The 27,069-nt window shown below is 28.0% G+C and overlaps 1 protein-coding gene across 1 annotated transcript in view; it reads left to right on the top strand.

Moving 5' to 3' along the window:
- LOC129969211 (uncharacterized) overlaps positions 1-27,069 on the top strand; it is a 145,972-nt gene that overhangs the window by 91,310 nt on the left and 27,593 nt on the right. Inside the window, exons 16-83 of the mRNA XM_056083663.1 lie at positions 329-463; positions 558-692; positions 871-999; positions 1,260-1,367; positions 1,580-1,702; positions 2,143-2,274; positions 2,793-2,924; positions 3,232-3,369; positions 3,603-3,722; positions 3,857-3,985; positions 4,633-4,770; positions 5,025-5,129; positions 5,423-5,536; positions 5,643-5,780; positions 5,968-6,048; positions 6,203-6,328; positions 6,530-6,652; positions 7,379-7,447; positions 7,551-7,661; positions 8,018-8,134; positions 8,665-8,787; positions 8,899-9,018; positions 9,195-9,296; positions 9,409-9,519; positions 9,936-10,043; positions 10,271-10,399; positions 10,842-10,931; positions 11,062-11,175; positions 11,712-11,804; positions 11,935-12,057; positions 12,162-12,251; positions 12,698-12,910; positions 13,062-13,175; positions 13,403-13,483; positions 13,841-13,963; positions 14,113-14,196; positions 14,411-14,539; positions 14,631-14,714; positions 15,024-15,146; positions 15,542-15,625; positions 15,735-15,857; positions 16,669-16,758; positions 17,016-17,138; positions 17,473-17,565; positions 17,709-17,828; positions 18,017-18,106; positions 18,338-18,457; positions 18,945-19,034; positions 19,289-19,417; positions 19,644-19,709; positions 20,210-21,166; positions 21,427-21,489; positions 21,607-21,708; positions 21,825-21,938; positions 22,099-22,191; positions 22,353-22,484; positions 22,605-22,667; positions 22,839-22,952; positions 23,124-23,243; positions 23,640-23,729; positions 24,014-24,133; positions 24,755-24,817; positions 24,969-25,085; positions 25,173-25,241; positions 25,388-25,450; positions 26,027-26,092; positions 26,526-26,606; positions 26,777-26,896. Of these exons, the coding sequence (XP_055939638.1) occupies positions 329-463; positions 558-692; positions 871-999; positions 1,260-1,367; positions 1,580-1,702; positions 2,143-2,274; positions 2,793-2,924; positions 3,232-3,369; positions 3,603-3,722; positions 3,857-3,985; positions 4,633-4,770; positions 5,025-5,129; positions 5,423-5,536; positions 5,643-5,780; positions 5,968-6,048; positions 6,203-6,328; positions 6,530-6,652; positions 7,379-7,447; positions 7,551-7,661; positions 8,018-8,134; positions 8,665-8,787; positions 8,899-9,018; positions 9,195-9,296; positions 9,409-9,519; positions 9,936-10,043; positions 10,271-10,399; positions 10,842-10,931; positions 11,062-11,175; positions 11,712-11,804; positions 11,935-12,057; positions 12,162-12,251; positions 12,698-12,910; positions 13,062-13,175; positions 13,403-13,483; positions 13,841-13,963; positions 14,113-14,196; positions 14,411-14,539; positions 14,631-14,714; positions 15,024-15,146; positions 15,542-15,625; positions 15,735-15,857; positions 16,669-16,758; positions 17,016-17,138; positions 17,473-17,565; positions 17,709-17,828; positions 18,017-18,106; positions 18,338-18,457; positions 18,945-19,034; positions 19,289-19,417; positions 19,644-19,709; positions 20,210-21,166; positions 21,427-21,489; positions 21,607-21,708; positions 21,825-21,938; positions 22,099-22,191; positions 22,353-22,484; positions 22,605-22,667; positions 22,839-22,952; positions 23,124-23,243; positions 23,640-23,729; positions 24,014-24,133; positions 24,755-24,817; positions 24,969-25,085; positions 25,173-25,241; positions 25,388-25,450; positions 26,027-26,092; positions 26,526-26,606; positions 26,777-26,896 (8,232 nt within the window). The remainder of the gene's footprint in view (positions 1-328; positions 464-557; positions 693-870; positions 1,000-1,259; positions 1,368-1,579; positions 1,703-2,142; positions 2,275-2,792; positions 2,925-3,231; positions 3,370-3,602; positions 3,723-3,856; positions 3,986-4,632; positions 4,771-5,024; positions 5,130-5,422; positions 5,537-5,642; positions 5,781-5,967; positions 6,049-6,202; positions 6,329-6,529; positions 6,653-7,378; positions 7,448-7,550; positions 7,662-8,017; positions 8,135-8,664; positions 8,788-8,898; positions 9,019-9,194; positions 9,297-9,408; positions 9,520-9,935; positions 10,044-10,270; positions 10,400-10,841; positions 10,932-11,061; positions 11,176-11,711; positions 11,805-11,934; positions 12,058-12,161; positions 12,252-12,697; positions 12,911-13,061; positions 13,176-13,402; positions 13,484-13,840; positions 13,964-14,112; positions 14,197-14,410; positions 14,540-14,630; positions 14,715-15,023; positions 15,147-15,541; positions 15,626-15,734; positions 15,858-16,668; positions 16,759-17,015; positions 17,139-17,472; positions 17,566-17,708; positions 17,829-18,016; positions 18,107-18,337; positions 18,458-18,944; positions 19,035-19,288; positions 19,418-19,643; positions 19,710-20,209; positions 21,167-21,426; positions 21,490-21,606; positions 21,709-21,824; positions 21,939-22,098; positions 22,192-22,352; positions 22,485-22,604; positions 22,668-22,838; positions 22,953-23,123; positions 23,244-23,639; positions 23,730-24,013; positions 24,134-24,754; positions 24,818-24,968; positions 25,086-25,172; positions 25,242-25,387; positions 25,451-26,026; positions 26,093-26,525; positions 26,607-26,776; positions 26,897-27,069) is intronic.

The raw sequence follows: 27,069 nt of genomic DNA on the forward strand, positions 1-27,069 counted from the left end.
ATATACACTCTAAAAAGTGTTTAATATTCATACATTTATTACTTTTGACTATACTGAGAATTTGATTTATACAACTGTTTTATTTTGATTCCTACCTTTTCTTATGATTTATATCATTAATCGTAAATGAAAAGCTTTACACTTTTAATAGTTTTATAGTTTTATTTATAGTAGTTGAAATTTTGAATTAAATTTAGGATGTAAACTTTCTTCAACTGAATTGAAATATTTTCTTGTTGGAGTATCCATAACTAGGAAATATTTTTCAAAATCTTTCTCTAATTTATTCAATTGTTTGCATGGAAAGCTAAATATTTCTTCTCTTTAGATATCAATGAATGTGACAACATTCATGGACCATCAGGACTTTGTGGTCAAGGTGCTATTTGTGGAAATGTTCCTGGAAGTTACCATTGCTATTGTCCACCAGGATTCACAGGAGATCCTTTCAGATATTGTGAAGGTATAAATTTATACTTGTTTATTCATGAATATTCTTCATCCATGTGATTATTCTCTGGAAATATTGATAAATACTATTATTTTTCTCTTTTCAGATATTAATGAATGTGACAGGCGATTTGGTCCCAGTGGTCAATGTGGAGAGGGGGCCACTTGCACCAATACACTGGGAAGTTTCACCTGTACTTGCCCAACAGGATTCTCTGGAAATGGAAGAGTCAAATGTCAAGGTAATGCAATTGCAGATATTAATTAAGCATATCTGCAATAACATTAACTTTTATAGCATTACTTACTATTTTTTTCTACATCATGCAAATTATAATAGCCCTTTGTAATTTGATTATTCAATATTTTATATAAATTTGTCTTACATAACATTTTCTTATTTTTAAATTTTTTTTACAGATATTAATGAATGCTCTCAAGCATTTGGACCAAATGGAAAATGTGGTATTTCAGCCATTTGTACAAATCGACCTGGCAGTTTTGAATGTCGTTGCCCACCAGGAACATCAGGAGATCCATTTAATCGATGTAATAAGTCTAAAATTCTTCCACTTTTCATTTCTGAATAAGGAAAAATAATCATTTATGATTTCTTTTATTAAACAACATTTTAAATTTAAAAAGCAAATGTTACTATCATTTTAAAAATTGGATGAATCTTATTAATTTTGATTGAACTACACATTTTGATTATGAAATTTAGATGATTTATTACAATTAGACAATTTTTATTTTATAACTATTTGATATAACTACAATTACTATACTTATCTTAATCTTTAATTCAGGTACGGCCATTGTACAATGCCGAGAAGACAGCTCTTGCAGAGGCAATTCAGTTTGTAGCAGAAATCAATGCTACTGTCCAGAGCCTTATTTTGGTGATGAATGTAAACGTAAGTTTATTCTACTTATTTTATAAGTGGTATCTCAAAATCATATTTTGCTTTTAAAACATACAATAACTTTTTTTAAAAGTCACAAAAGTCTAAGAAACAACCTCATTAAATGTAAAATTGAGTTAATTGATTTTGTAATGTGTAAAATTTTCTTACAATCTTCAAGTGATGTCATTGCAGTAATTTAAATAACAAATACTTTGTTTTAGATCCATGTGATGATATCTTCTGTGGTGATCATGCAACATGTCAGTTAGATGTACACAAAGAACCAGTATGTGTTTGTGCTCCAGGTTATACTGGACGAAGCAACAGTTTACCAGGATGTATAGGTAATGAATGAATGCCAAAGTTTTTAACAACAAAAAAAAATCATAAATTTTGTTCATTTCATACTTTTGTCTATTCACTGCAAAACATAAAATGATTATTTTTTTCCAACGTTGAAATATTGCACTAATGGAAGAGAATAAAAGTGAAATAAGTATAAAACACAAATGTAGAACTACCATTCATATGATCTTTTAAGAAATCGAATCATTAAATTAAAAGTTCCAAAATTCTTCACATATACCTTAATATAATCAGAATATATACTTGAATATATAAAAATAGATTATGATTTATAATTACTCTTAATCAGTTATAACTATCACAAATCAGCTGTAATAACTATGCAATTTAAACTGTTAATTTATACTATTATATTTATTAAAAGTTTGTATTGTTCTTACTCAGCCTAATTATAATGGAATCAATTCAATGTTTTCAGATATTGATGAATGTAGCAGTGGAGCTCGTGTATGTGGACAGGATGCTATATGCAGAAATAGTCCAGGTTCCTATGAATGTGTCTGCCCACATGGTTACAATGGAGACCCATACAGAGGATGCATTAAAATTGGTTTGTGCTTTTTTGTGCTTTTGTTCATTTGCCAAATCCATATAAATTTCGAATTTAAAATATTATCAATGAAATATTTTATCAAAATTTTCAAAGACTTAAAGCTAAACTACATATTATTTGTTCAGCCTTTATATAATTTATATTGCTCAGTACATATATGCTTACTTTTAATAATTTAGATAGCAATGACTTTAAATTATAAATTAATTTGTAAAAAAATCGTTTTACATTCATTATATTAGAGAGTGAATACAATGTTTCTTTATGTGTATAAATGTGGTAAAAAATGAAATAAATATGATTGATGGTAGATTATGGGTAGAACTTTTTCCCCAATAATAGACATTTCATATTATCAAATATTTTTAATGGCACCCTCTTTCTTATACATGTGTTTGTATTATGTCATTTCTTATTTAATTCACATGACATATTTTTATCTTGTTTTTTATGTTAAATATATATGTTTTAGTTTGTACAGAAATGTATCCTCTAACTAACTATTCCTCTTGCAGAACCATCAACAATTATATGCTCCGAGACAAGACCTTGCCAACCAAAAGAAGAATGTGTGTCTCAGGGAATTACACCACAATGTGTTTGTAAGCGAGGATATACCAGAGATCCTAGCTCAGGAAAATGCAGAGGTTTGTTACACATCAATCATTAATGTATTTAATCTCAAATGAAATTATTTTTTTCCATTTGTATCTTTCTTTCACTAAGGCTATTTTTATCATGGATAGTCAGGTTTTCTTTCTTTTTTTATGAGATTAATCCATGATTTATTTATCCAGATTTTTGAGAGAATGAATAACGCATGAAAAAATTCTTACTTTTGAGTGCTAATTAAAATTAAATTTTCTATATTTTTCATGTCAGGAAGTTGATTTCTGTATTTTGATACTTTTTTTCCCATGCTTATATATGAATTTCCTTGCACTTCTATTTCAGATATCAATGAATGCGCTGAAGTTAGAGACAAATCACCTTGTGGCCAGCATGCTTTCTGTCTGAATATGGAAGGAAGTTATATCTGTCGCTGTCCACCTGGACATATTGGAAATCCATACAGTATCTGCTATCCTGAATGTATGTTTTTTTTAATGCATATATATATAATTAGTGAAGAATCATTGCATTATATTAAATAATTTTTCCCTTTTAATATTGCAATAAATTAATGATCCTATGTCAATATACTACTTATACATATTTCTCATTTTCTTAATTATGAAAAAAGTTTAGAGATATTTGGAGACAATGATTAAATTAGTTTATTGCATTTATAGGAAATAATATATTTTTTTTTTCATTTCTCACAGTAATTGAATGCAAAAGGGATAATGAATGTCCAGGAAATACAATCTGTCTGGATGATGGAAGCCAAGGACATCACTGTGGATGCAGAGCACCATTTGTTCAAGATGGGGAATATTGTATTTGTAAGTTTCAAAGTTCTTGAAAATTTTCTGTTCTTACTTTTCATGTGACATAAAAAAATGATATTTTTATCACAAGTTGTGGTCATTTGACAAAACATTTTTATGTTGTGATATATCTAATTATTATTTTACAGTGGTCAGCAGAAATTGTTCTACAACTAATCCTTGCCCAGAAAACCAAGAATGTGTATACACAGGAAATGGGTTTGGATTTTGCATCTGTCCAAGAGGATACACAATGGATGCAACTGGATTTTGCAGAGGTAAATTTGGTGGAATTTTGTCATCAATACTGAATAATTGTTGTTGAAATCCTTTATGATGTGTTCTGAGTTTCTCTCCTATAAAGCAACCAAAAATCAAATGTAATAGTTACATTAGCAATCCTTCAGTGATTATTTCACTGCATTGTTTGCCATAGTAACCATTTTATTATCTACAATTTGCAGTGTTAGCAATATGAAAGGATATGCTAAAATAAATTTCCATCTAGAACTCTATTAGTTATGATGCATACTTGTTTCAATATTTATGTCTAAATCAGAAGTATCTAGCTTGTTAGTAGTTTTAGTGACTGAATGTTCCTTTTTATCCCACATGTTTGTCCTACAAAATGCTCAATGATACTCTCATAGTATATTCATATTTATTCATAGTATATTCATAGTCATTCTGTCATAGCATTTCAAACATTGTTTGACATTTAAAATATTTAACAACATCTTGGAGATATTTAACAATACTTTGTACCAGTAGGGATAGTCTAGCAACATAAATATATTGTAGAATATGGTATGGCTCAATGTCATCCAGGACCATAAAAAATTGTTTTTGAGAATGTAATTCATTTTCAGTTGTATGATAAATATTAACAAGCATGTTTAATTGAATGTTCTGCATGTTCTTTCAGATATTGATGAATGTACTGAAATCAAAGAATGGTCTCTATGTGGAGCTTATGCTGAATGTGTTAATCTACCTGGTGCTTATCAGTGTCTATGTAATTCCGGATACACTGGAAATCCAAGACAAGGGTGTAGCAGAATTGGTACGATGTTTATTTTGTAATTTTGATTTTAAAAATATATTTTTCAGATTTATATAACACAAATATCACAACTTTTAGAGTTCTGTTTTTTATTTATAAAACAGTATAAAGTAATATTTTAGTTTTTGAATTATATTTAATCAAAAATCATTTTAATATAATCAATATTAAATCTACATAATCAGTATTAAATCATATTATTATTTAATATGTTTTTGAAATGTTAATAAATTGTCTAATTTTTTTATTTTTAGAAATTGAATGTAGAGGACCAAACAGTTGTCCTCAGAACATGGTTTGCACTAAAGGACAGTGCCAATGCTTGGCACCTTACATTTTGGAAGGACAACAATGTAAACGTAAGTAAAATTTTATCAATGTTTATGAAATATACTTGCTGCTTTTTTTTTTGTATTAACATTTGATAAGTTTATCTTTAAAATTTTAAATGGAAATTATATCTTTTATGTTTAGTACTTTCAAATAATTGCATTATATTGGTTGAATCAATATTTTTCTATTAATTCTGAAATCTTTTAACGCATTTTGATTTAAATTTTATAACTGAATATTGCGGTAGCTTTTTTTTTTTTTTCAATTTTATAAATTTACAAAAAGGAGTTAATTCTCTATTTTTGATGTTTTTAAATAGATCCTTGTGAGTGGTATTCTTGTGGACAGTATGCTACATGTGAGCTTTCTCCTAAAGGACCTAAATGTGTCTGTATACCAGGATGTACTGGTGATCCTAACAATGCTTGTCAAGGTAAAAATAATTTTTTAGAATATTGTAAACATTCAAAATGTATTTAACTATAGTAGAAAAGTTAACTATCTCAGATTAATATCTTTAATAATATTTTATTTTATAGATATCAATGAGTGCACAGCTGACTTACCAATGGATCCGAATGGACCTTGTTCTGTAGGAGCTACTTGCATTAACATTGTGGGTGGTTACCAATGTGAATGTCCACCTGGTACAACTGGTGATGCTTATAAGGGTGGATGTAAGTTTGAATTTTATTATGATAATATTTTTTTTACTATTTATTCAAATATATATATATAATAAATACAAATGTAATTATTTTTAATAAATTTATATTCTTTCATCTGATATTTTCTTACTTCATTTTGTTTCTTTGTACGAATAAATATATTTTTGTTAATTAATCTTTTGCTTGGTTTAAACAGGCCGAGGGGCTACTGGATGCTCATCTGACAGGCAGTGTCCACGAAATGCTATATGTGATGCACGTGGTGGAGCTTGTGTAGGTAAGTGATCTGTTTTCCATGTTAATTTCATTTTCCCGATTGCTGAAAAATGGCATTATGCATCCATTATTTAAATATTTCATTTGATTTTTTTATAAACTTATTAATTATTTAAAATGATTCTCCTTTAAATGTTTATTTGAAATACTTTCAGATCCTTGTTCTACTGCATGGTGCGGGCCAAATGCAGATTGTTTTGGCGACGATCATAAGGCTGTGTGTAAATGTAGGCCTGGTTATACTGGAAATCCAAATGATTTGGAGAAAGGCTGTGTTTCACGTAAGTTTAAAAAGAATATTGATTGTATCGTTATTTAACCTGTCATTTATAAAGGTTTTTGATATTTATTTTCTTCCTATTAGTATTTTTAAAAATAATAGTAACAAAATAATTTCATTTTATAAATAAATATGTTTCTTTTTAATCAAAGCAAAATGTTATTTCTTATTTTATTAAATTGTTTCAAATGTCATTTTGTAGCATGTGCTGGTGTTTGGTGTGGTGTCAATGCTCACTGCATAGTTAACTCTAACAATCAAGGAGTATGTCACTGTTTACAAGGATTCTCAGGCAACCCATGGGCAGGAGGTGGATGCCATCCAGGTAATTAATTGTATTGAGTGTAGTATTCTAAATCAAATACTCTGCTATTTTAGTAATGTAAATTCTTTTATCTATTTAAATATTAAAGTAGTATAATTTTTTTTATTTCTATTTTTTTTTTTTTTAAAAAGAATACATCTGTAACTTTACAATTTTTTAGACTAGAGTTGAATTGGTTTCTTGGTTTTATCACACCAAATATTTTTTAACTGTCATTGTTTAACATTTCTTTTTTCTATTTTAAATCATGCTATAAAAAGGTTGATTTTTGGAAGTTAATTTTTATTTGTTTTTGGCTATTGGCTATAGGAATTTTTGTCAATGTAACAAGCATATAAATTATTAATATTTTTAATTAAATTGTATCCCACTCCTAAATTTTAGAATATATGTAGAAAAAGTTCTAAAACTAAAAATAGATATGTTTTCTCTTAAAAAAATTCAATGAACAAAAATTAACTTATAGTTGTTTTTCCTAAATCTTTTAATTACTGATTATAAAGAAAAATGTCAGAATTCTATTTTTCTTTAGAGCTTACAAATTCTTATTTCTTAACTATATTTTAATGGTGAGAAAAAACATTAAAAAAAGCTTTATGTTTTAAATTAGTTCATTGTTGTTAATATGATTTCTATCTATTAAAATATATGTTACACATGTAACAAAGAAACTTAATTATTTTTATTCAATTTCATGTGTTAATTTAAAAATAATTTGCATTTTAGACTCTCGTGGATGTAGTGCTTCTAGACCTTGTGGGCAGTCACAAGTGTGTACCAATGGTGCATGTGTTGGTAAGTTAAAGTTTTTTTCTTTTTCTTTATTTTACAAATTTAGCATCCCCTACCTTTTCTTTGTCTGGATATAGTTATTTCATATTATTATTTGTTATTTCAGAACGTTGCCAAGGTGTAACTTGTGGTGTTGGTTCACGATGTGATGAAAATACTGGAAATTGTGTGTGTCTACCTTATTTCATTGGAAATCCATCATTTTTATGTGTACCACGTAAGTACAAAATTCTGGCTTATAAAATGCAACATTTTTTTAGAGATTTTTTTTTAGAAATTTAAAATTTAATTTGCAATTATAATATTCATTTTAATTTAGAAACTGTGACTAATTATCAAATTATATACTATTTGTTGCTGTTATGTAAATTTATTATTCAGCTAATTAACTAGATTTATTTTATGCTTTATCTTAAGTAGCCTAAATTTTACAATGTAGCCATGTTTCACAGTATTGATTGAATGCATGCTAAATAATAAACAACATATTTCTATGAAAAAAATTTTAATTACATATTACTGATATTTTATAATTGTTCCTATACTGATATTTTATAATTGTTCCTTTTATAGCCCTTCTTCCACCACTTTGTGTACCTGGATGTGGAGTGAATGCTCACTGTACTTATGGTGTACCCAATCAATGCCAGTGTAATCCAGGATTTACTGGAAATCCATATTCTGTGTGTGGTAAGTATAAGCTCTTTTATTTTACTTATCATATTCGTTTTCTTATGTCACATATTCTAGATTTGATTTAAAAATACAGATTTAAAATTAGATTTGCTGTTCAAAAATAAATGTGGATAATTTATGAATATATTTATAGAAATAATTTATAATTTATGAATATATTTATAGAAAATTTTATTCTATTCCAATATGTATTTCTTGAATATGAATGTGATTGAATTGTAGCTTCCATTTTCCAATTTTATGAATTTCTCTCAATACCTGTAAATTCTATTCTGAGAAAGGAAATATTATTGTATAATTGTCTTTGCTTATTTTGGCAAATATTTTACAGTTTTTAATTTTTTTTTTTTTTTTTTTTTTGTCAAAGAATGTATGCATATACAAAATTTAAAACCTTTCTTTGTAATATGATAACTATTTTTTTTATTATTTTTTTAATATTGGCAATTGGATAAATTTTTCTTCTGTATTTTAAATCATTTTAAGAAAAAATTTTAAGACATCCTTTTTAAATGGATTTTTAGGAACTAGCCAGAGATGTGAAGAAACTCGCTGTGGTACAAATGCAAATTGCATTGAAGGGCCCAATAGGGTGGATTGTGTCTGTCCTGCTGGATTGCAAGGAAATCCATTCCTTGGTTGTCAAGGTAATTCACAACTGAGAATGTTATTAGTTAATTTATAATTAAAATATTTTTATATAATTTTAATGAAGAATGAGGAATTATTCTACAAATCAATTTTTCAAATATTTTCAGATGTAAATGAATGTTTGGGAAGCAATCCATGTGGAGGCGGTGCAAGTTGTATCAACAGTGTTGGAAGTTATTTGTGTGCTTGTCCATCAGGAACCACAGGAAATCCTCTCTTTTCATGCAGTATGTATTTTTCTAATCTTTATTTATAAATATCAAGTTTTTAAATAATATTTTTTTAAAGACATGTTCTTATTAGTTATAAGCTCATTTTTTTAAACCAGTAATATGTGAATCATTGTGAAGTAATGTTGTTTATCTCTTAAACTAATTTTTTAAAATTTCAATGAATTCAATAGCTCCAGCCAACACTCCTTGTGAAGCTGGACAGGGCTGTGCTTGTTCATCAGATGCTGGCTGTTCTGGAGGAGAGATTTGTGGCTCAGGTGGCTCTTGTCAAGGTAAAACTGGTTTTCCTATCATAAATTGAACAAGTGGAATTTTTGTTTTCAAGAAAAATGTTCATATTTGCTATTTTTTGTTGTTATTTTAACCCTTTTATCTCTTTCTAAGATCCATGTCAAGATGTGGTCTGTGGACCTAGTGCTTATTGTGTTAGAGGTGCATGCCTGTGTCCACAAGGAATGGTTGGTGAGCCTAATAATCCTGGTGTTGGATGCAGTGGTAAGTTGCTTTATTTTAAGGATGTGTTAAAATTCTTTTCTTTAACCTGACTTATAAGTACTTTTGATCATCATGATCTAAAAAACCATTAGATTCTACAGTGAAGATTTTTAAAGCATTATTAGTAATTGAAATTACATAATTTTTATCGAAGGTTTTGAATCCTGTTTATTTATTATTACAGAGTAGTAATAATAATATTATTATTGAGCTAATCAAACTTGGAAAAAAATTAGCATAATCAAAAATCAAATTTATAAGCCAACTCTTATCTATTTCTTTTATACTTGCATAAGATATTTTTTATCCTGAAAACTTATTTAGAGTAAAAATGAATTCTACAAACATTTTTGAAGTTTTTTTTTTTTTCGATATCATTTCTGTAGAAGATTTATTAATGTAAATTATTATTTTAGCATCAACAGAAGCACCAGAATCAAGTCCAAATGAATGTGAAGATAATGTCAATTGTGGAACTGGATCATTCTGTGGTGCTAATGCAGAAGGAATAAGACAATGCATAGGTAAACATGCTTCTTTTTATCATAAAGTATCATTACCTTAAATTTATTTAAATAAAACTACATTTTGTTTGTAACTTTGGCGATAATTGCATTATTCATATAATTCCACCTAGATCAAATGAACTTATTGTTTTAATATTTTATTACTTCTGATAATTCACTTTCATTTGTACACATTTTATACTTATACTAATATTGCTGTTTCATGTTTTCCTCCCAACAATTAGATGTTTGTGATCCACAATTTATCATCTGTGGTCGAAATGCTATCTGTAGCAGTCAAAATCATCAAGCAGTTTGTGAATGTCCATCTGGCATGACTGGAGATCCAAATGACCTTATTCAGGGCTGTCAAGGTAGACATCTTTCTTTTCTCTTTTCTTTTTTCAAACTATACTCTTAATTAGAAAAAGAATATTGTTTTTCTACTATTCTGTTAAACTTCAAATTTTAATTTGCCATGAAATGTTTTGTTAATTATTCCTCGATAATTCAGCATTATAATGCTTAATTTTATCTGATGTTCATACTTATAGATAGTGTCCATGTTCTATTAAAAGAATATAGTTCTTTAGAAAAAAAAGTTCCAGAAAAAATGAAAATCATGAGTTTAATTTTTTATAATTTTTTTTAATGATTGATTTTTATCTTCAACAAAATTTACTTGTAATTTAAAATAAGCAATATATTATAAATGAATTACCTTTTAATAAATGTTTGATGATAAAAAGCTAAATAACTGATATAGGTGTTTCAAATAAATTAATATTAAAAAAATATTCGTTTATTTTTTGATAGCTCAAAGTCCACATGAATGTGAAGTGAGTGCCAACTGTCTTGATTCACAAATTTGTAAAATGGGAAATGGTGGTGTTAGAGTTTGTGAAAGTAAGTTCCTTTTTTGTGTGTGTATGTGTGACTTTCTTACGTTTAATGTTAGTTTTTCTCACCATGTTTTGTTATTTTTTGAATAAAATTTGCCTTTTATAATTTATAAATTCTAATCTGTTTTGTACAGATGTATGCCAAGAACAGACATGTGGTGAGAATGCTGTCTGCCAAGGCAAAGGACACAGACCAGTCTGTGAATGCCCACAAGGCTTTAGTGGAAATCCTATGGCCAATTGTCATCGTAAGTAGCAATATTTTTTCCTACAAGATGTTATTCTATTACCAAATTTGCTTGTAATGTTTATCTATAAATTTTCTTTTGCCACATGTGCTTTACAATGTTTAAATTGAAACTCAATTTAGAGAGATGTCAAGGATTAAATGCAAAAACTTTTATTTCCAAAAATAAGTTTCGACTTCACAAATTGCGATCCGTTATTAATAACCATGCACATTTACACATAAAACTGTTTAAATAAAGAAATATTACTGAATTTTAATATATAATGTATGTATATATTCCGATTCTATTTTGAACTTGTCAATTCAATATAAAGTTTTAGATGTTGATTGCTAACGTAAAAGTTGTCTTAGATGCTGATAGAAATGCATTCAGTCAACAGTTTATAATTGAAAAAAAAAAAAAGTAAAAATAAATAACTAAAATAAAATAAAATAGTGATTTGAACTTGAGATGTTTTTATAAAGATACAAATAGGTATTTGCAGGTATTTCTAAAATTCAATATTAAGATGATTTTCTTATTCATATTTCTAGCTCATCCAAATGATCGATGTGCCAATGATGATGAATGTCGTGGAGATGAAATTTGCAAATTATTGGAAACAACTGGAATCAGGGACTGTGTTGGTAAGTGACTACTATTAATTTATATAAAACCTACTTGAATTTAAGAAATGTTACAGTTAAATTTTACATGAAAATGTTTTTGATTATTAGAAGAAAGTTTTAAAATGTTTATCCATGCTTTTTTTAATAGTTGTATGTGAGGGAGTACAATGTGGCCCCAATGCTATTTGTGAAGGAAGGCGCCATATAGCTGTTTGTGAGTGTCGTCAAGGTTTCACTGGTGATGCTTATGACATTCAAAGAGGATGCCAACGTAAGTTTTGTTTTAAGTCATTTAATTCCCAAATTAATTAATTTCATTTTGTTTTCTTTCATATATATATATAATATGCATAACACATCTGATTAATTTTTTAGCACCACCACTTGATTTATGCCAAGATAGTTCATCTTGTGCTGATAACCAGGTGTGTCGGGTTGGAGATAAAGGATACAGAGAGTGTTTTGGTAAGTTTTTTTTCTTTATTGTGTCATCAGATTCAATGATAAATTTGATTTGTTTTTTTTATTAAGGTTAAAGACTCTTTTTATTTCTAATACATCTTAATTTCCAATGTTATTTTTAATATTGTCACTATTGCAATTTTCACTCTCTTATATAAGAATAAAATGTGTAACATGCATTCTTTAATATCATGATAAGCAATATTAAATGACATTTATTAAGAAACTTTAATATAATTGTAATGAAAACAAGAACTTCCCTCTCTCTTAATAGTTTGTATCCTATGAAAACATATTTTGATCCATATCAAAATGCTGTCAATTTTTTTTGTTGCTTTTATTTGAAATTTGAATGTTGCTTTTATTTGAAATAAATGATCAGTCATAAATGAACTATTGAAGAATTGGTAAAAGCATTACACCACTGAATTAATCTTTTCCTTTTGAAGATGTTTGTCAAACTACTCAATGTGGATTAAATGCTTTGTGCCGTGGACGAGATCATCAAGCTACTTGCGAATGCAGACCTGGATTTTCAGGAAATCCTATTGATTTTGGAATAGGTTGTCAACCAGTGCCAAAGGATAAATGTAAGAGCAATAGCAACTGCCCAGATGATAGAATATGCCGACAGACACCTGCTGGAATCAAAGATTGTATAGGTTAGTAATAATTACAAAATACTTTAGCTAATTTTTTAATGGCTATTAAATGTTTCATTATTTTACTAAACCTTGTTCACTAAAGATTGATCTACTGCTTCACATTTTCCATTCACCTTTGTAGTTTCAAATTAATATTCTTCATTTTTAGATGTATGTCAAACCAAACGATGTGGAACAAATGCTGTATGTTTTGCTGCAAATCACAAAGCACAATGTGAATGCCCAGATGGATTTTCTGGTGATCCTAATAGAGGATGTCAAGGTGAGATCTTAATTTGTATCTAATTTTAATATTTTATGGATATTTAACATTCATATTTAAAAGACATTGTGACATAACATAAATATCAAAATTTCATACATTTAAAAGAAAATATGTTTTGTTTATGATATATTTAAGTGTCTCCTCATTTGATTTATTCTTATATATATTCTTACTGCCATTTGATGCAATTCAAAAATATGACATAATATTGTCCTCTTTTGCAGCTGATCATTGTAGTAAAGATCAAGATTGTCCAGATAGCAGGATTTGTCAATTGACTAGAGATGGCATACGTGATTGTATGAGTAAGTATTACCATATTAGACATTTCAATTTTTTTTTTTTTTTAATTTTATTCTTTTTATTTCTATATTTCAACTTTTCTCATCATCGAGAGATTTTTGCTCTTATTAATTTATGGTTTTTAATTGCATTGAGAAAAAGAAAACTAATATTAAGAATTGATGATGAATGTTTTTAATTTATGGATAAATAAAAGTGAGATTTTACCATTTACAGCAGTTTTCTTAATAATAGATTTTTTTTGTATCGTTATTATTTAAAGAAAACATCTATATAACTGATAGTAATTTTTTTTACTGCTATCATCATATCATAAAAAAACATATTTAAATGTGTTATATTTGCTTTTATTTCTTCAGATCCATGTGAAGGCAAACGTTGTGGTCCTAACGCTCAGTGTGTTGCAACAGGACACTCAGCTTTTTGTGAATGTAGAGATGGTTTTGTAGGAAATGGAGATGACATGCAAAGAGGCTGCAGACGTGAGTAACTTTAAAAACAATTCCCAAGGATATATAAATAATTTTTACTGTTTGTCTTATTTTAGTATAAAAGTCACATTCTTTTTTCTGAAATTGTCAATTGACTAGAGTTGTGATCAAAGTAAATAACCTTTGTTTTCTTTTTGTAGCTCGTGATAAATGCAAGACAGACAGTGATTGTAGTGACAGAGAAATTTGCCGATTGAATGTTGAAGGAGTTAAAGATTGCATTGGTAAGTATCAGATGTTAATATTCATTTTTCTTTTTATAAAGAGATGTACGTCTATTTGTTGATTTTAATGTCAAATTATATGTGATTATCATACCATAACTATGACATAACTTTAATGTTTTTAAAAAACGGTTTTGTTTTTCTCTGAGTTTTCTGTGTAATTTGTAAATTAATTTTATTTATAAATGAATTTCACACATTCTAACTCATTTAGATGGTTGTTCTGATGCCCTCTGTGGAAGGAATGCATTATGTTCAGTATCATCACATATCGTTGTATGCAGTTGCCCATCAGATTTTATTGGAGATCCATATGACAGAATAATTGGCTGTGAACCAAGACGTAAGTAAAAATTTTAATATTCTCGTATGTTATCAACGTTTTTTTTTCTAAATGTATAGTTGGAATTTAATTCCAAATTATTAAATTGCAGCTGCGGATCTTTGTCTAAGCGATTCTGAATGTCCATCGAATGCAGTATGTCGTCCAGATTATTCAGGCTTAAGAAAGTGTCTTGGTAATGCACCCTTTTTTTATTTGTTGTAGTTTTAACTGTAAAATTTTAAATAAAATTAAATATTCCTTTTTTTAAAACTTTAAATAAGTTTAAATTTTCCTTAATACGGACTTTTTTTATTATTCTGAAAAATAATGTATTTCATCATCATAATTGCTTGTTTGTAAATGAAAACTAGTTAAGTCGAATATGATATATTACTCAAGAAAAAATTTATTAAAATATCTTCTAACATAACTTTTATTCTGAAGATCAGCATGCTCTCAACTTTTCTTGTATACTTAAATCATATTCCTTTATTCATTGCAGATGCTTGTGAAGATATTCGTTGTGGGCCTCATGCAACTTGTATTTCTAAGAGCCATGTTGCTCAGTGTGAATGCTTGCCTAATTATGAAGGAAATCCATATGATGAAATCAAAGGCTGTCAATGTAAGTTGGATACGAATTTATTTAATATTTTTACATTAAAATTTAAAATGTGAATTGAAAATCTTCCTTAACTTTGTTACTGAATACTACTTTTTTATCATCAATTTTGAAATATAAGTAAAATTAATGATATAATAAAGTATTTTAAAAAGAAAAAATTAAATTATAATTAATTAATTTAAATATCACATTCGAAGTTTTTAATATTAGGATGAAAATGCTGCCATTTATTAACATAATAAAAGTATTACTGAAAACAGTCTTTTGTATTTAATCATGCATATTTGTTGAAATTTATTTATTTTGCAAGAAAAATTATTTATAACAAAAGAAAGTACACTGTTTTAGAGCTACAACTTGTTGTTAATGTTCTTTTTTTTTTATTCACTTTGCAGTACCTCATGATTGTAACACTGATCAAGATTGTAATGGTGATGAGGTGTGTCGCAAGCACACAGATTCTATCCGAAAATGTGTCCGTAAGTATATTTTTATATTTTATACAAAAGAAAAAGGAATTTTTATTCATATTCTGTTTACTAATGAATTTATCAACCTTTGAATTACATATGGTTAAAAACTTTTTAGATGTCTGCTTATTTGATCGCTGTGGACCAAATGCAGAATGTTTTGGAGAAAACCACTTGGCTGTTTGCAGATGTCCAGCTGGCTATGAAGGCAATCCAATCGATCCAAATGTGGGATGCATACGTAAGAACTTTTCCATAATGTTTTGCGAAATTTTAATTTTATTCTTATGAAGTTTTGTGAAATTTAATTCAAGAGAAATTACTATTATTTCATCAGCATATTTTTACCGCAATGTCTGAAATCGATAAATTTATCACTTCCATTAAATGTTTTAAGGATAGTAGCATAAATATATAAAATATAAATAATACGAAAAGGAAATCGATTATATCAAACTTTCACCAGTAAGTGCTTTGTAAATATACAGTTTCTGCAAGTTAAAAAATATTTTTTTCTTTCCAAAGTAAAGTTATACATTTTTTTTTTTTTTTTTTTTTTCGTTTTAAAGAGTGATTTTTAAAATTTTTTTATTTGCCATAATCGGTAAAAAATTCTAAGTTAGAAAAAAAAAATCATACAAAAATTAAATAATTGAATATTGTCAATCAGAAGGAAAATAAGTTTTGTTAATATAATTATTGATGTTTTATTTCTTCATTCTTTTTAACTAAAGTAATTTCTTTTCAAATTCTGAAAAACTTCAGTTTATTATAGATCAATATTTAGGAAACTTCCCATAGCCCTTTTAGCTCAAAATGCGTGACAATATTGATAAAATATTATGCTGAAATCAGAATTATGAAAATCTTAGTAGCTGAACAATATTTTGTTCTAATAGTTAATAATTGCTTTATCTAGTTTGTCAGATTATATTTAAACTACATTCCTGATAATTCCTACATTTTGTGTGCATTAAATTTAAATAACATGATCCTTCTGAAATGTTAAAACTTATTTCATGATTTATAATAATTCAATATTTTTATTTCAGCTCGAAGTCCCAACTTGTGTGAAGAAGATCGTGATTGTGGCTCTCAACAGATATGCCAACCTATAAATGAAGGCTATTTAGATTGCAGAGGTAAGAAATTTATATGAATAATGCCACTTTTATCTAAATCATTGTTATTTATCTCCCATTTTAAAATGCCCCAAACTTTACAAGCACAATATATTGCTTTAAACATTTTTTTTTTTTTTTGAAAAGGCCTAAGGATGCGATTTCAATTTCGGTAAAATTGAAAAAAAAAAAAAAAAATGTTTTTTAGAAACTATTGCAATCTGAATATAGATGGAATTTTAACTTTCTAACATGTAACAATACTACTTTATTTACAGATGCATGTGAGTACGTTCAGTGTGGACCTAATGCAGTTTGTTCTGCCAGAAATCATCAGACAAGATGTGAATGTCTGCCAGATCATGAAGGAGATCCTTACAATTTACTCAATGGATGCAAACGTAAGTTATTTATAACTAAATATCACTGTAATTTTTTTGTATATAATATTGGGTTTTTGGTATTTGATGTTGAATAGCATCATAAAACTATTTGACTATAAAAAAACTTGAACTATATTGCTTGAGACTTTTTTTTTATTTGAAAGTAATATTTTACACAATAAAAATTTTATCTTTTACTGAGTTTAATGCAAAATAATTTATTCTACATTTCTGAAAGAAATTTTTAACTATGAATTGTCTATAGTTTTTTAATGCAAAACTTCCACTATGCTCTTTTTGTTACTGTCGTTGATGATCTAGCTTCAGGTACTGATTTCTTCTTTATTTCTAGCACCTGTACAAGATGAATGCAAGATAGATTATGACTGTAGAAAAAGTACTGATGTCTGCAAGCCAGACAATTTTGGAGTGAAACACTGTATAGGTAAATAATAAATTTCATAATTTTATTAATTGGTTTGACTTTTTTTGTAAATTAAATTTTAGATTATTCAAAGACTTTAGTCTGAATATAACAATTCATGATTTACATGAACTTGGTTACTGAATACTTTTTTTTTATTGTAGATGCCTGTGCTTTCAATCCTTGTGGTCAAAATGCAGAATGCTTTGCTGTCAATCATCAGTATGAATGTAGATGCAATGCAGGATTCGTAAGAGATCCCAACAGTGACATAAATTGCATTCGTAAGTTTCAATCTGGCATTTAATCTCTTTTTTTATGTATTATAAATGCATTGCATTACTTTAAAAATTCCCTTCTATATGAAATTTAGTTTTAAATTCTGTTTATTTTTTAGTATATATCAATATATTTAGTATTATCAATATATTTAGTATATATCAATGGAATTTAATTTTTTTTATCATTTTAGCACGAGAACCAGATGAGTGTAAAGAAGATATACAATGTCCTAGTTTTGGAACTTGCAAACCTAATGATTTAGGGATACTGAAATGTGCAGGTAATATTTTGCAATCAATATTTACCATAATTTCATACAGAGCTCATTAAATGTATATTTTAGAATTAAATGAATCAACACATAAAATCACTTTTGAAAACTTTATTATTAACTAACAAATTTCTTTTTAGTTAATTAAATTTTTATTTTTAATTTGTCATTCAAAAGCAAACCTCATGTTTGATTTCCAATTTGTGTGTACTTTATTTCAATTTTTTTGTTTATTTTCAGAAATTTGTCTTGATTTCTCATGCTCACCAAATGCTGGATGTGTGGCTATCAACCATAAAGGTCAATGTACTTGCCAGGAAGGTTACACAGGTGATCCTAATAAGCGGGGAGGTTGTATTCGTAAGTATATGATTTTTCTTGTAATTTAAAGCCCATTTTATATGGAATATTAATTACTGGTCACTCAAATAAGTCTATGAAATTGTCAGAAATGATATTAATCAATTCAGATATGATGTTAATCAATTCAGTAATTCAATATATGATAATTAATCAATTCAAATGCAGAAATATTATGTGCTTTAATTTTCTCCATAAAGAACTGGCTCATTTCTATTTTTTAAAATCAAATCTTTCTATAAAATTCATTGTAAAATAAGATGAATTTTTGTAATTTATGAAAATGGCATCTTTTTATGCATTACTTCTGGCATGGATTTTTATTTTTGCTATAGTTTTCATAATTATTTTCTTCACAAAATAAAGAATATGTTTAAGGATTGAACTCGGCCATTTCCAACAAATCTTATTTATGAATAAATTTTTATTTGTGCTTTATTTTAGAATATTTTTACATCTCTTTAATGAATTATTTTTCCGTTTTCAGCAATTGATCGGGATGAATGCAAACAAAGTGAACACTGCTCATCAGCTTCTGAATGTCGATCAGATAATGATGGAGTCTTGAAATGCTTTGGTAAGTTTATATACATTTATAGTATTCAATTTTTAATTTCTTTCCTATGTGATCCTTGTTTTTAACTTCATATCAAATACAGTTTTAAAAATTAAACCCAATTGAATGCATTTAAAAAGACTGCATTTGTTATTGCAGTTCTATTTTTAATTGATAATTACATTTTTGACTTGATATTTGTATTACGTCTAAAAAGAATTTTCATTTTCTTATTGCTTGTAATATATTTTGTAATTTTTCAATTTTTTTTCTAGATGTATGTGAAAATGTCCATTGTGGACCAAATGCAGTATGCATTGCTGTTGGTCATGTAGCCCATTGCCAGTGCCCGCAGGGCCTGTACATTGGCGATCCATATGATTTAGTTAGAGGTTGTCAACAAGGTAAATGTACTTTATTTTTAGGACACTGAATCATAATCAAAATTCATTTTGGTATAAATGCTTAGTATAAATATTTTATGTATATTTTTATTAAATTATTATTATCATACATTTGAAATTAATATTATTTCTTTTATGTTCTAAAACCAACATTGAGTGTATATTTATAATATATTCTTCCACAGAATATTGATTTATATAATAAACTTTTGTATTATTTTTATAGTTGAATGCATAACTGATGAAAACTGCACACCAGATAAGAGTTGTACACCTGAAAATTATTGCTTAAGTGAGTACAATATTAAAATATATCTCAAGCATTTAAGGATTTATTATTTATTTTCAATTTTCTGAGTTTTTCTGTGATTTTGAAATCAATATATTATGTATTTGATAAATAGAAACATTTATTAATTTTCTATTTTTTGTTGTAATAGGATTTTATTTAGTGGTGTGTTTGTCATTTAACAAATTTTTTCTAAAAATATGATTGAAAGAATTTTGGGGTTTATATTATTAATGAGAGAACTATGAAAAAATTTATTTCATTTTTAATGTCTTATTATTAAAACATCATCAATCATAAGTGTTCATTTAATTAATTTTTTATCTCAAATTTAATTTAACAAATTTTAAAATGGATTAAAATATTTTGAGATTTGCTTATTTATAGGAATTTTTACAAACTACTGATTAAGGAAATTATTTGAGGAATAATTTCAAAACAAAAACAAAATTTCAAGTTCTGCAATTTATCATTATTACATCAATGCTTCTTATTAATTACAGATCCGTGTGTGAAAGGCTGTGGAAGAAATGCTATTTGTGTAGCAGAAAATCATCACAAAACATGCAACTGCCCTGCTGGAATGACAGGAGATGCTTATGGAAAGGGTTGTAAAGCTATACGATTTTGTGAGAGTCACCCATGCCATCCAACAGCCAAATGTGTGGATACAAAAGGAAGCTTTAAATGTCAATGTCCTAATGACTATATTGGTGATCCCTATCGTGAAGGCTGTCGCCATCCGAATTCATGCCCAGCTGGAGACAGAGATTGTAGACCTGATGCGGCATGCTTGCCAGATGTCAGTGGAGAGAACATGTGCAAAAATCCTTGTGACACCATCAACTGTGGATCCAATGCTTACTGTGAAGTAGTGAACCATCGTGCTCGTTGCTCTTGTCCATCTGGTTTCCGTGGTGACCCTGATCCTGATAATGCCTGCCTGCGTATTTCTGTATTTTGCGAAAGTGCCAAGGACTGCAGAGATAATCAAGCCTGTGTGGATGGACAATGTCGATTATTCTGCAGTTATGATAATGAATGTGCTGTGGGAGAGAAGTGTATCAACCAACGATGTGTATTGCCCTGCTTTGCCCATTCGGGTTGCCCAGCAAAGGAGGCTTGTGTTCCAAGTGGATACTGTCAAGTTGGTTGCCGAGACAATAACGATTGCCCTTACAGAGAAGCTTGCATCCAAAATCGTTGCCAGAATCCTTGTGAGATCAAGGGTGTTTGTGGACCTAATGCTATCTGTACAGTAGTTGATCACAAGGCAACTTGTGAATGTCCAGCTGGTTTTGAAGGATCTCCATCTCCGGTTTTGGGTTGCAAGAGAGTTTATCAGAAGTGCTCGCCCAGTGTATATTGTCCACCAGGATTGAATTGTATTGGGGATCGTTGTAGAGCACCTTGCAGCAATTGTGTTGACGGAGAAGTGTGCGTTAACGGCGTTTGCTTAGGTTAGTATCTATTTTATTTTGCAATGGATTATTGTGATCTCTATCATGAAAACTGATAATTCAGTGATTAATTTTCAGTTGCAATTAATTTTCAGTTTGAAATTATAAGATCTTTTATTTCGTTTGTGAAAACTTTACTTAAAAATCGTTTTAAGATTCAGCTTGAATCAGTAAAAATCATTTAATTTTTTTCTTTTCTTAATGTTAGCACATTTTTAATAATAACATGCATAAGATATTAATTTGACTTTTTTTTCCAGTTATTTGTTCTACGGATAACAATTGCCCTGTTAGTGAAATATGCATCAATCAACATTGTCAAGGTATTAAAAAAATTCTCTTAACTTTTTTTTTTTTTTTTTTTGTATTCTGAAATGTTGTTTTTCTATTTTCAATAATAATTATCCACTGTCATTAAAAATATTTTTTCATTCCATTAGTTGGCTGCAGGGCTGATGGAGATTGTCGTCTCAATGAAGTTTGTGGGGCTAATAGATGTACTTGCAGACCTGGTTTTAATCCTGGTCCATCAGGATGTGAGGGTAAGTTTTCTCTAAAAATCTCTCTTTCTTTATTAATTATTGGTACAAAAAAAATTCTTTTTTTATGCATATGCTTTAATGTGAAATTAACAATGTGCATTTTCTTCCTTTTAAAGATAATGATGAGTGTCTGTCCAATCCATGCCACCCAACAGCATTATGTGTGAACTCACCTGGCAGTTATTATTGTCAATGCAGAGAAGGTGATATTGGCGATGGATACACTGGATGTAAGTAATTTGATAATCTATTATGTTTTAATGCAAAATTGATTCAAAGAATTATGTTATTAATAATTTAATGCTGTATATTTAATAAATGCAAGGGCCAAAATGTTACGACATCTTGGCGTAATTTGTTTATTCTTTTCTAAATTTGATATCTTTGTAGGTCGACCTCAAGGGGAGTGTCCGAATGGAGACCGAGATTGCCCACCCATGGCTGCATGTGGTGTGGATGAGCAAGGCATTCCTAAATGTATCAGTAAGTAGATATTCCTTTGCAAATTTTTTTTTAAGTACCATTTCCTATTCAAATTGTCATTCATGAAAATTCCAAAGTATTTGCTTCAATTTTACTGTAGTGAAAGGAAATGTCCTCATCATGGATTTATGTTTCTCATATATTTATTTGCTGAATTATAGATCCCTGTGATAGTAAGCCTTGTGGTCCAAATGCTGAATGCAGCGTATCCAATCATGTGCCTCAGTGTTTCTGCCCCAAAATCGGTTTATTCACTGGAGATCCTTACGAGCAATCCAGAGGCTGTGTTAAAGGTGAGTAACAAATTATAATTTATTTGAAATTATATTATAAAATATATATGAATATAGTAAATATATAAATTAATGTATGCTTAATATCAATGCATAATATATATTTATTTTGTCTTCCAGTTGATTGCTTGCAAGATACTGATTGCAGTTTTGACCGACAATGTATCAATTTTGTTTGCGAAAGTAAGAATACCGCTTTTATTTAAGAAATGTTAATTCAAATAAATAATTTAAAACATACATTGCTTTTCTTTATATCTGAATTTGAATTATATTTATCTTTATTATTTGACTTTAAAGATTATATTTTAATAAAGTAATATTGTGATTTAATATTTTGCATTCGTATCTCAGGTCCTTGTGTACAAGTAAACTGTGGACCTTATGGCACTTGTGTTGTACGAAACAGACAGGCATCTTGTAGATGTGAACCAGGTTATGAAAACAATGGTCGCTTGACATGTACTGGTAAGCCATTTTATTTTTGCACTTGTGTTTTTATATTTATTACGTCTACGATAATTGATAACTTTTTACCAAAGCATATTGATTATTATTTGTGGAAATTTGAAACATATATCATATTTTGCTAATATAAACCATTTAATAAATAATAAATAAAAAATTTTAATCTTCCAGATATCGATGAATGCAGACAGCATCCTTGCCATGCCACTGCAGTATGTGAGAATACACCTGGAAGCTTCTCCTGTCGCTGTCCAACTGGATTGACAGGAAATCCACTTATCCATCCTGGCTGTAAGTCTCTGACCCACTGAATATTAAAACAATATTGTAACTTTTATTTAAAAAAAGTTTGTTCTGTTTTTTTTTTTTTTTTTTTTTTTTTACTTAATATAAGAGTTTAATATTTTTACTACAAAAATGACCTTTTCTTAAAATTTCATTTCTGGTGTTTAAATTCAACTTAGGTAAATTTTTTACATTTAAAAAATCATTTTGATAGCTTTTGAAACTGTTTACCTGAAAATTGCATTTATATTGAAATTGTTTTAACCTCTGCTTCTATTTATTATCTAGAAAGATCATCGTTTTATTGTTTAAATTAAATTTTCGAAAAATAAAGTTAACTATATCTTACACAAATTTTGTAAGACTTAAATATTTAGTTGATTCATTTGTTTAATTTTTTAGGTCATGATCCAAATATGTGCTTCAATGGAGACTCGGATTGTGCGGATTCAGCTGCTTGTGTCCGTGTGAAAGGAGAACCTTTCTGCAGAGGTGTGTTAAAATGGGTTTTTTTTTTTTTCCTATTTTATATTACATTCTAAAGTGACTTAATATAGTTGAAATAATTACATTATTAATGAGTTGAAGATTTTTTTTACTGTATTTTTCTTAATATTTAAAATAAAATATTCTTTTTCAATTATTATTTTTATATTTACTTTGAATCGATAAAATAAAATATGTTTGCTATAAACTGCAATAAATATAATTTCTTCATCAAATAATTCTAGGAAATGTGGATATAGGTTTTAATGAAATTATTTCTGTATTTGCAGATCCATGTGAAGCACCAACTGCTTGTGGTATCAATGCTTTCTGTAGGACAATTAACCATCAAGTGCAATGTTCATGTCCACCTGGATATACAGGCGATCCAAGCTATCGTTGCACAAAAGGTGAAATTCTCATATATTAACTTGATCATTTTTTTCACTCAAAAATTTTTTCTATCATACTAGACAATCTCTTTTTAAAAATCATTAAAATAATTTTAAAAAATAAAATAAAAGTCATTAAAATAACAAACATATAAATAAAAAGGAATGATATTTGTGTTAATTTCTAACCAGGATCGAAGAAGTATTGCTTTATCGACATGAGCTCGGATTTATTTCTTACTAGCACAACTCGGGCTCTTTTATAGTTCTCTATATAATAATGCCACTTTAAATGCGTGTGTCAAAGTCTCTGTTACTTTTGACTAATTTTATACAGCTGTATCATGGCAGTATTAATTTATGTATGCAGATAAATTTTAATTAATTAAAATTATTAATTTTTGTATTGCAGAGTTCATTGCTCAACTTCTTTTATTATGCATTTTTTGGCATTTTTTCTGAAAAATCTTTAAGCATAAAAATATACAAATAATAATAATAATAAAAAATGTTTTTAAACATGAGAGGAAGTAAAAATAGAATTTATAAATATTGATTTGCAAAATTTTCAAAAATTTTTTTCAATAAATTTTTTTAAGTTGTATATTTAACACTCACGTATACCATCCTTTTTTGCAGTGGAATGCACAATTAATGATGAATGCAAAGATAATCAAGTATGTGAAAAGAATCATTGCATTGGTAAGCAGTCTAGTATTTTTATATTTATAAAATTATTTAAATAATCTTTAGAATATCATTTGCTATAATTCCAATTCATAATGGATTCCAAACTAAATCAATGTATTGTGTTGATTCTTCTATTAATTTTTTTTTTAATTTTTTCTACAAGATGCATGTTCAAGTCAAGCCAACTGTGGACAAAATACTGTTTGTCAGGCAAGGAATCATGGTGCCATTTGCCGATGCCGAGATGGATTTTATGGAGATCCTATTGCTGGCTGCAGAAGTAAGTATATGTTTTAATTTCCTTTAGTTTGATGTTTCTTGTCTTTTAGGTTCCATTTTCTTAATTTTTATTTGTTCCTTTTTCTAGAAATTATACCTTGTGACACTGATATCAATTGCCCTGCTGGTGAATTGTGCCAGAAAGGAGTGTGCAATGGTAATTTTTTTCCCATTGGAAAACCTTTCTTTTTTATATAAAGAAAATTTGTAAATTTGACTATTGTAAACTATTGTAAATTTGAAAATGATTTCATCTATTTTTTGTATCACTTCAAAATATAAGTGTCTTTCCTCTGTTTTCAGTGCCATGCAATAGTGACAGAGACTGTGGAACTAAAGAACGTTGTGATCTGGGACGTTGTATCTGTAAGTGCATAATAATTTTTTTTCTTATATAATAACTTATTTATTAAGTGGTTTCAGGCATCAAAGAAATTCTTTTATGTGTAAGCTAAAAAAAAATATTTTATATTTTATGAACTAGAGAACTCTTTTAAAATTTACGAATAGTTACAATTATGAATTTCATAGTTTTAATTAATATTTTATTTCAAGAAATTGCATATTGATGTCTTAACATATTTATACAGCATTACGGAATATCATATGATTAAAAAAAATGTTTTGCATACAGTCAGTAGCAACAGTCAGCTTATAAAATGCACTGGAAATGAAGTCTTTAATAAGTAAATACTTAAATTATGATATTTTTATTACATTCCGACTTGCTATCTTTTTTAAAATGTAAATAATAAATATCCATAAAAAATGCGGTTTTTGCTATTTTATTACTAATTATCAAATTTATTTTTTATTACTATTTTCTCAATTTATTTTTTATTACTGATTATCAAAATCCAATTTTCAAAAATTCTTTTAGCTTTATAATTTTTAACTATTTTCATATTTAATACATTCTAATTTGTTTATTTCTTATTCCAGCAATATGCTTATCAGAAAGCGATTGCCCAGAACACCAAGTATGCCAGGCTGGAAAATGTATAACAGGTAAGTAGGACAGATGCCATTTTCTTTGGCTTTTTAAAAAATTATTATAGCAAGAAGAAAGGGAAACAAAACTATTTATTAAATAAGATATTTAATGTGTATAAAAAGAGCGTCTTTCTGTTGATCATTAGTGAAAAATAAGAGGGAAACAAAAACAAACAAAAAAAAACATGCAGAAGAAGAGTAGTGCAGTAGTGTGGTGAAACTGCTTTCATATGAAATTTTGAAGTGATAGATGCGACCACTATAAATCTGAATTATGATCTCTTGTAACTTAAAGGACAGCTTTATATGTCAGGCAGTTTCTAGACGATGAGTTAAATGTTAACTTCTAACATAGTTGAAATAATTGCATTCGAATTGTTGCAATTTTAAAATTAAATTTAGCGTTTGCTTTACCATATATAACTTTTTTTTTTCTTTCTTTTTGCAGATCATCGCTGTAATCGTGACAGTGAATGTACTGATAACCATGTCTGCAGAGCCAGTGTCAAGGGTTACAATGACTGTGTTGGTGAGTGTATTTTGAAGACTGTATACATTCTTAAATAATTCACAATTTATGAACTTTAAAGCTAATTAAATGGTACGAATATCTTTTATCTGATAAAATCTTTGATCCTTTATTAATTATTTGAACTGTGCCTGTGTTTCTATATTTTAATTTTCTGCCCATTGTTTCAGATCCATGTGATTTAGCTCTTTGTGCTCCTCATGCCTACTGCCATGCCAGAGGCCATTCTGCAGTTTGCCGATGTGAAGAAGGTTACATTGGCGATCCTGTTGATCGTGGATGTGAACCTGGTAGGAATTTGTAGACTTATTTTTATTCTAAGATTGCAATAAATTAAGTTGGCAGTGCACTTTGTATTTATCTTTAAGAGGGAGTGCATGATTTTATGTTTTCTCAGTTTGTTTCTACCTTTAGTTATAAAACGTAGAAACTTGTTATTTCCAGTGAAGTACTTTATTAAACC

Source organism: Argiope bruennichi, chromosome 5 (assembly GCF_947563725.1).
Source record: "Argiope bruennichi chromosome 5, qqArgBrue1.1, whole genome shotgun sequence".
Taxonomy (NCBI): Eukaryota; Metazoa; Arthropoda; class Arachnida; order Araneae; family Araneidae; genus Argiope; species Argiope bruennichi.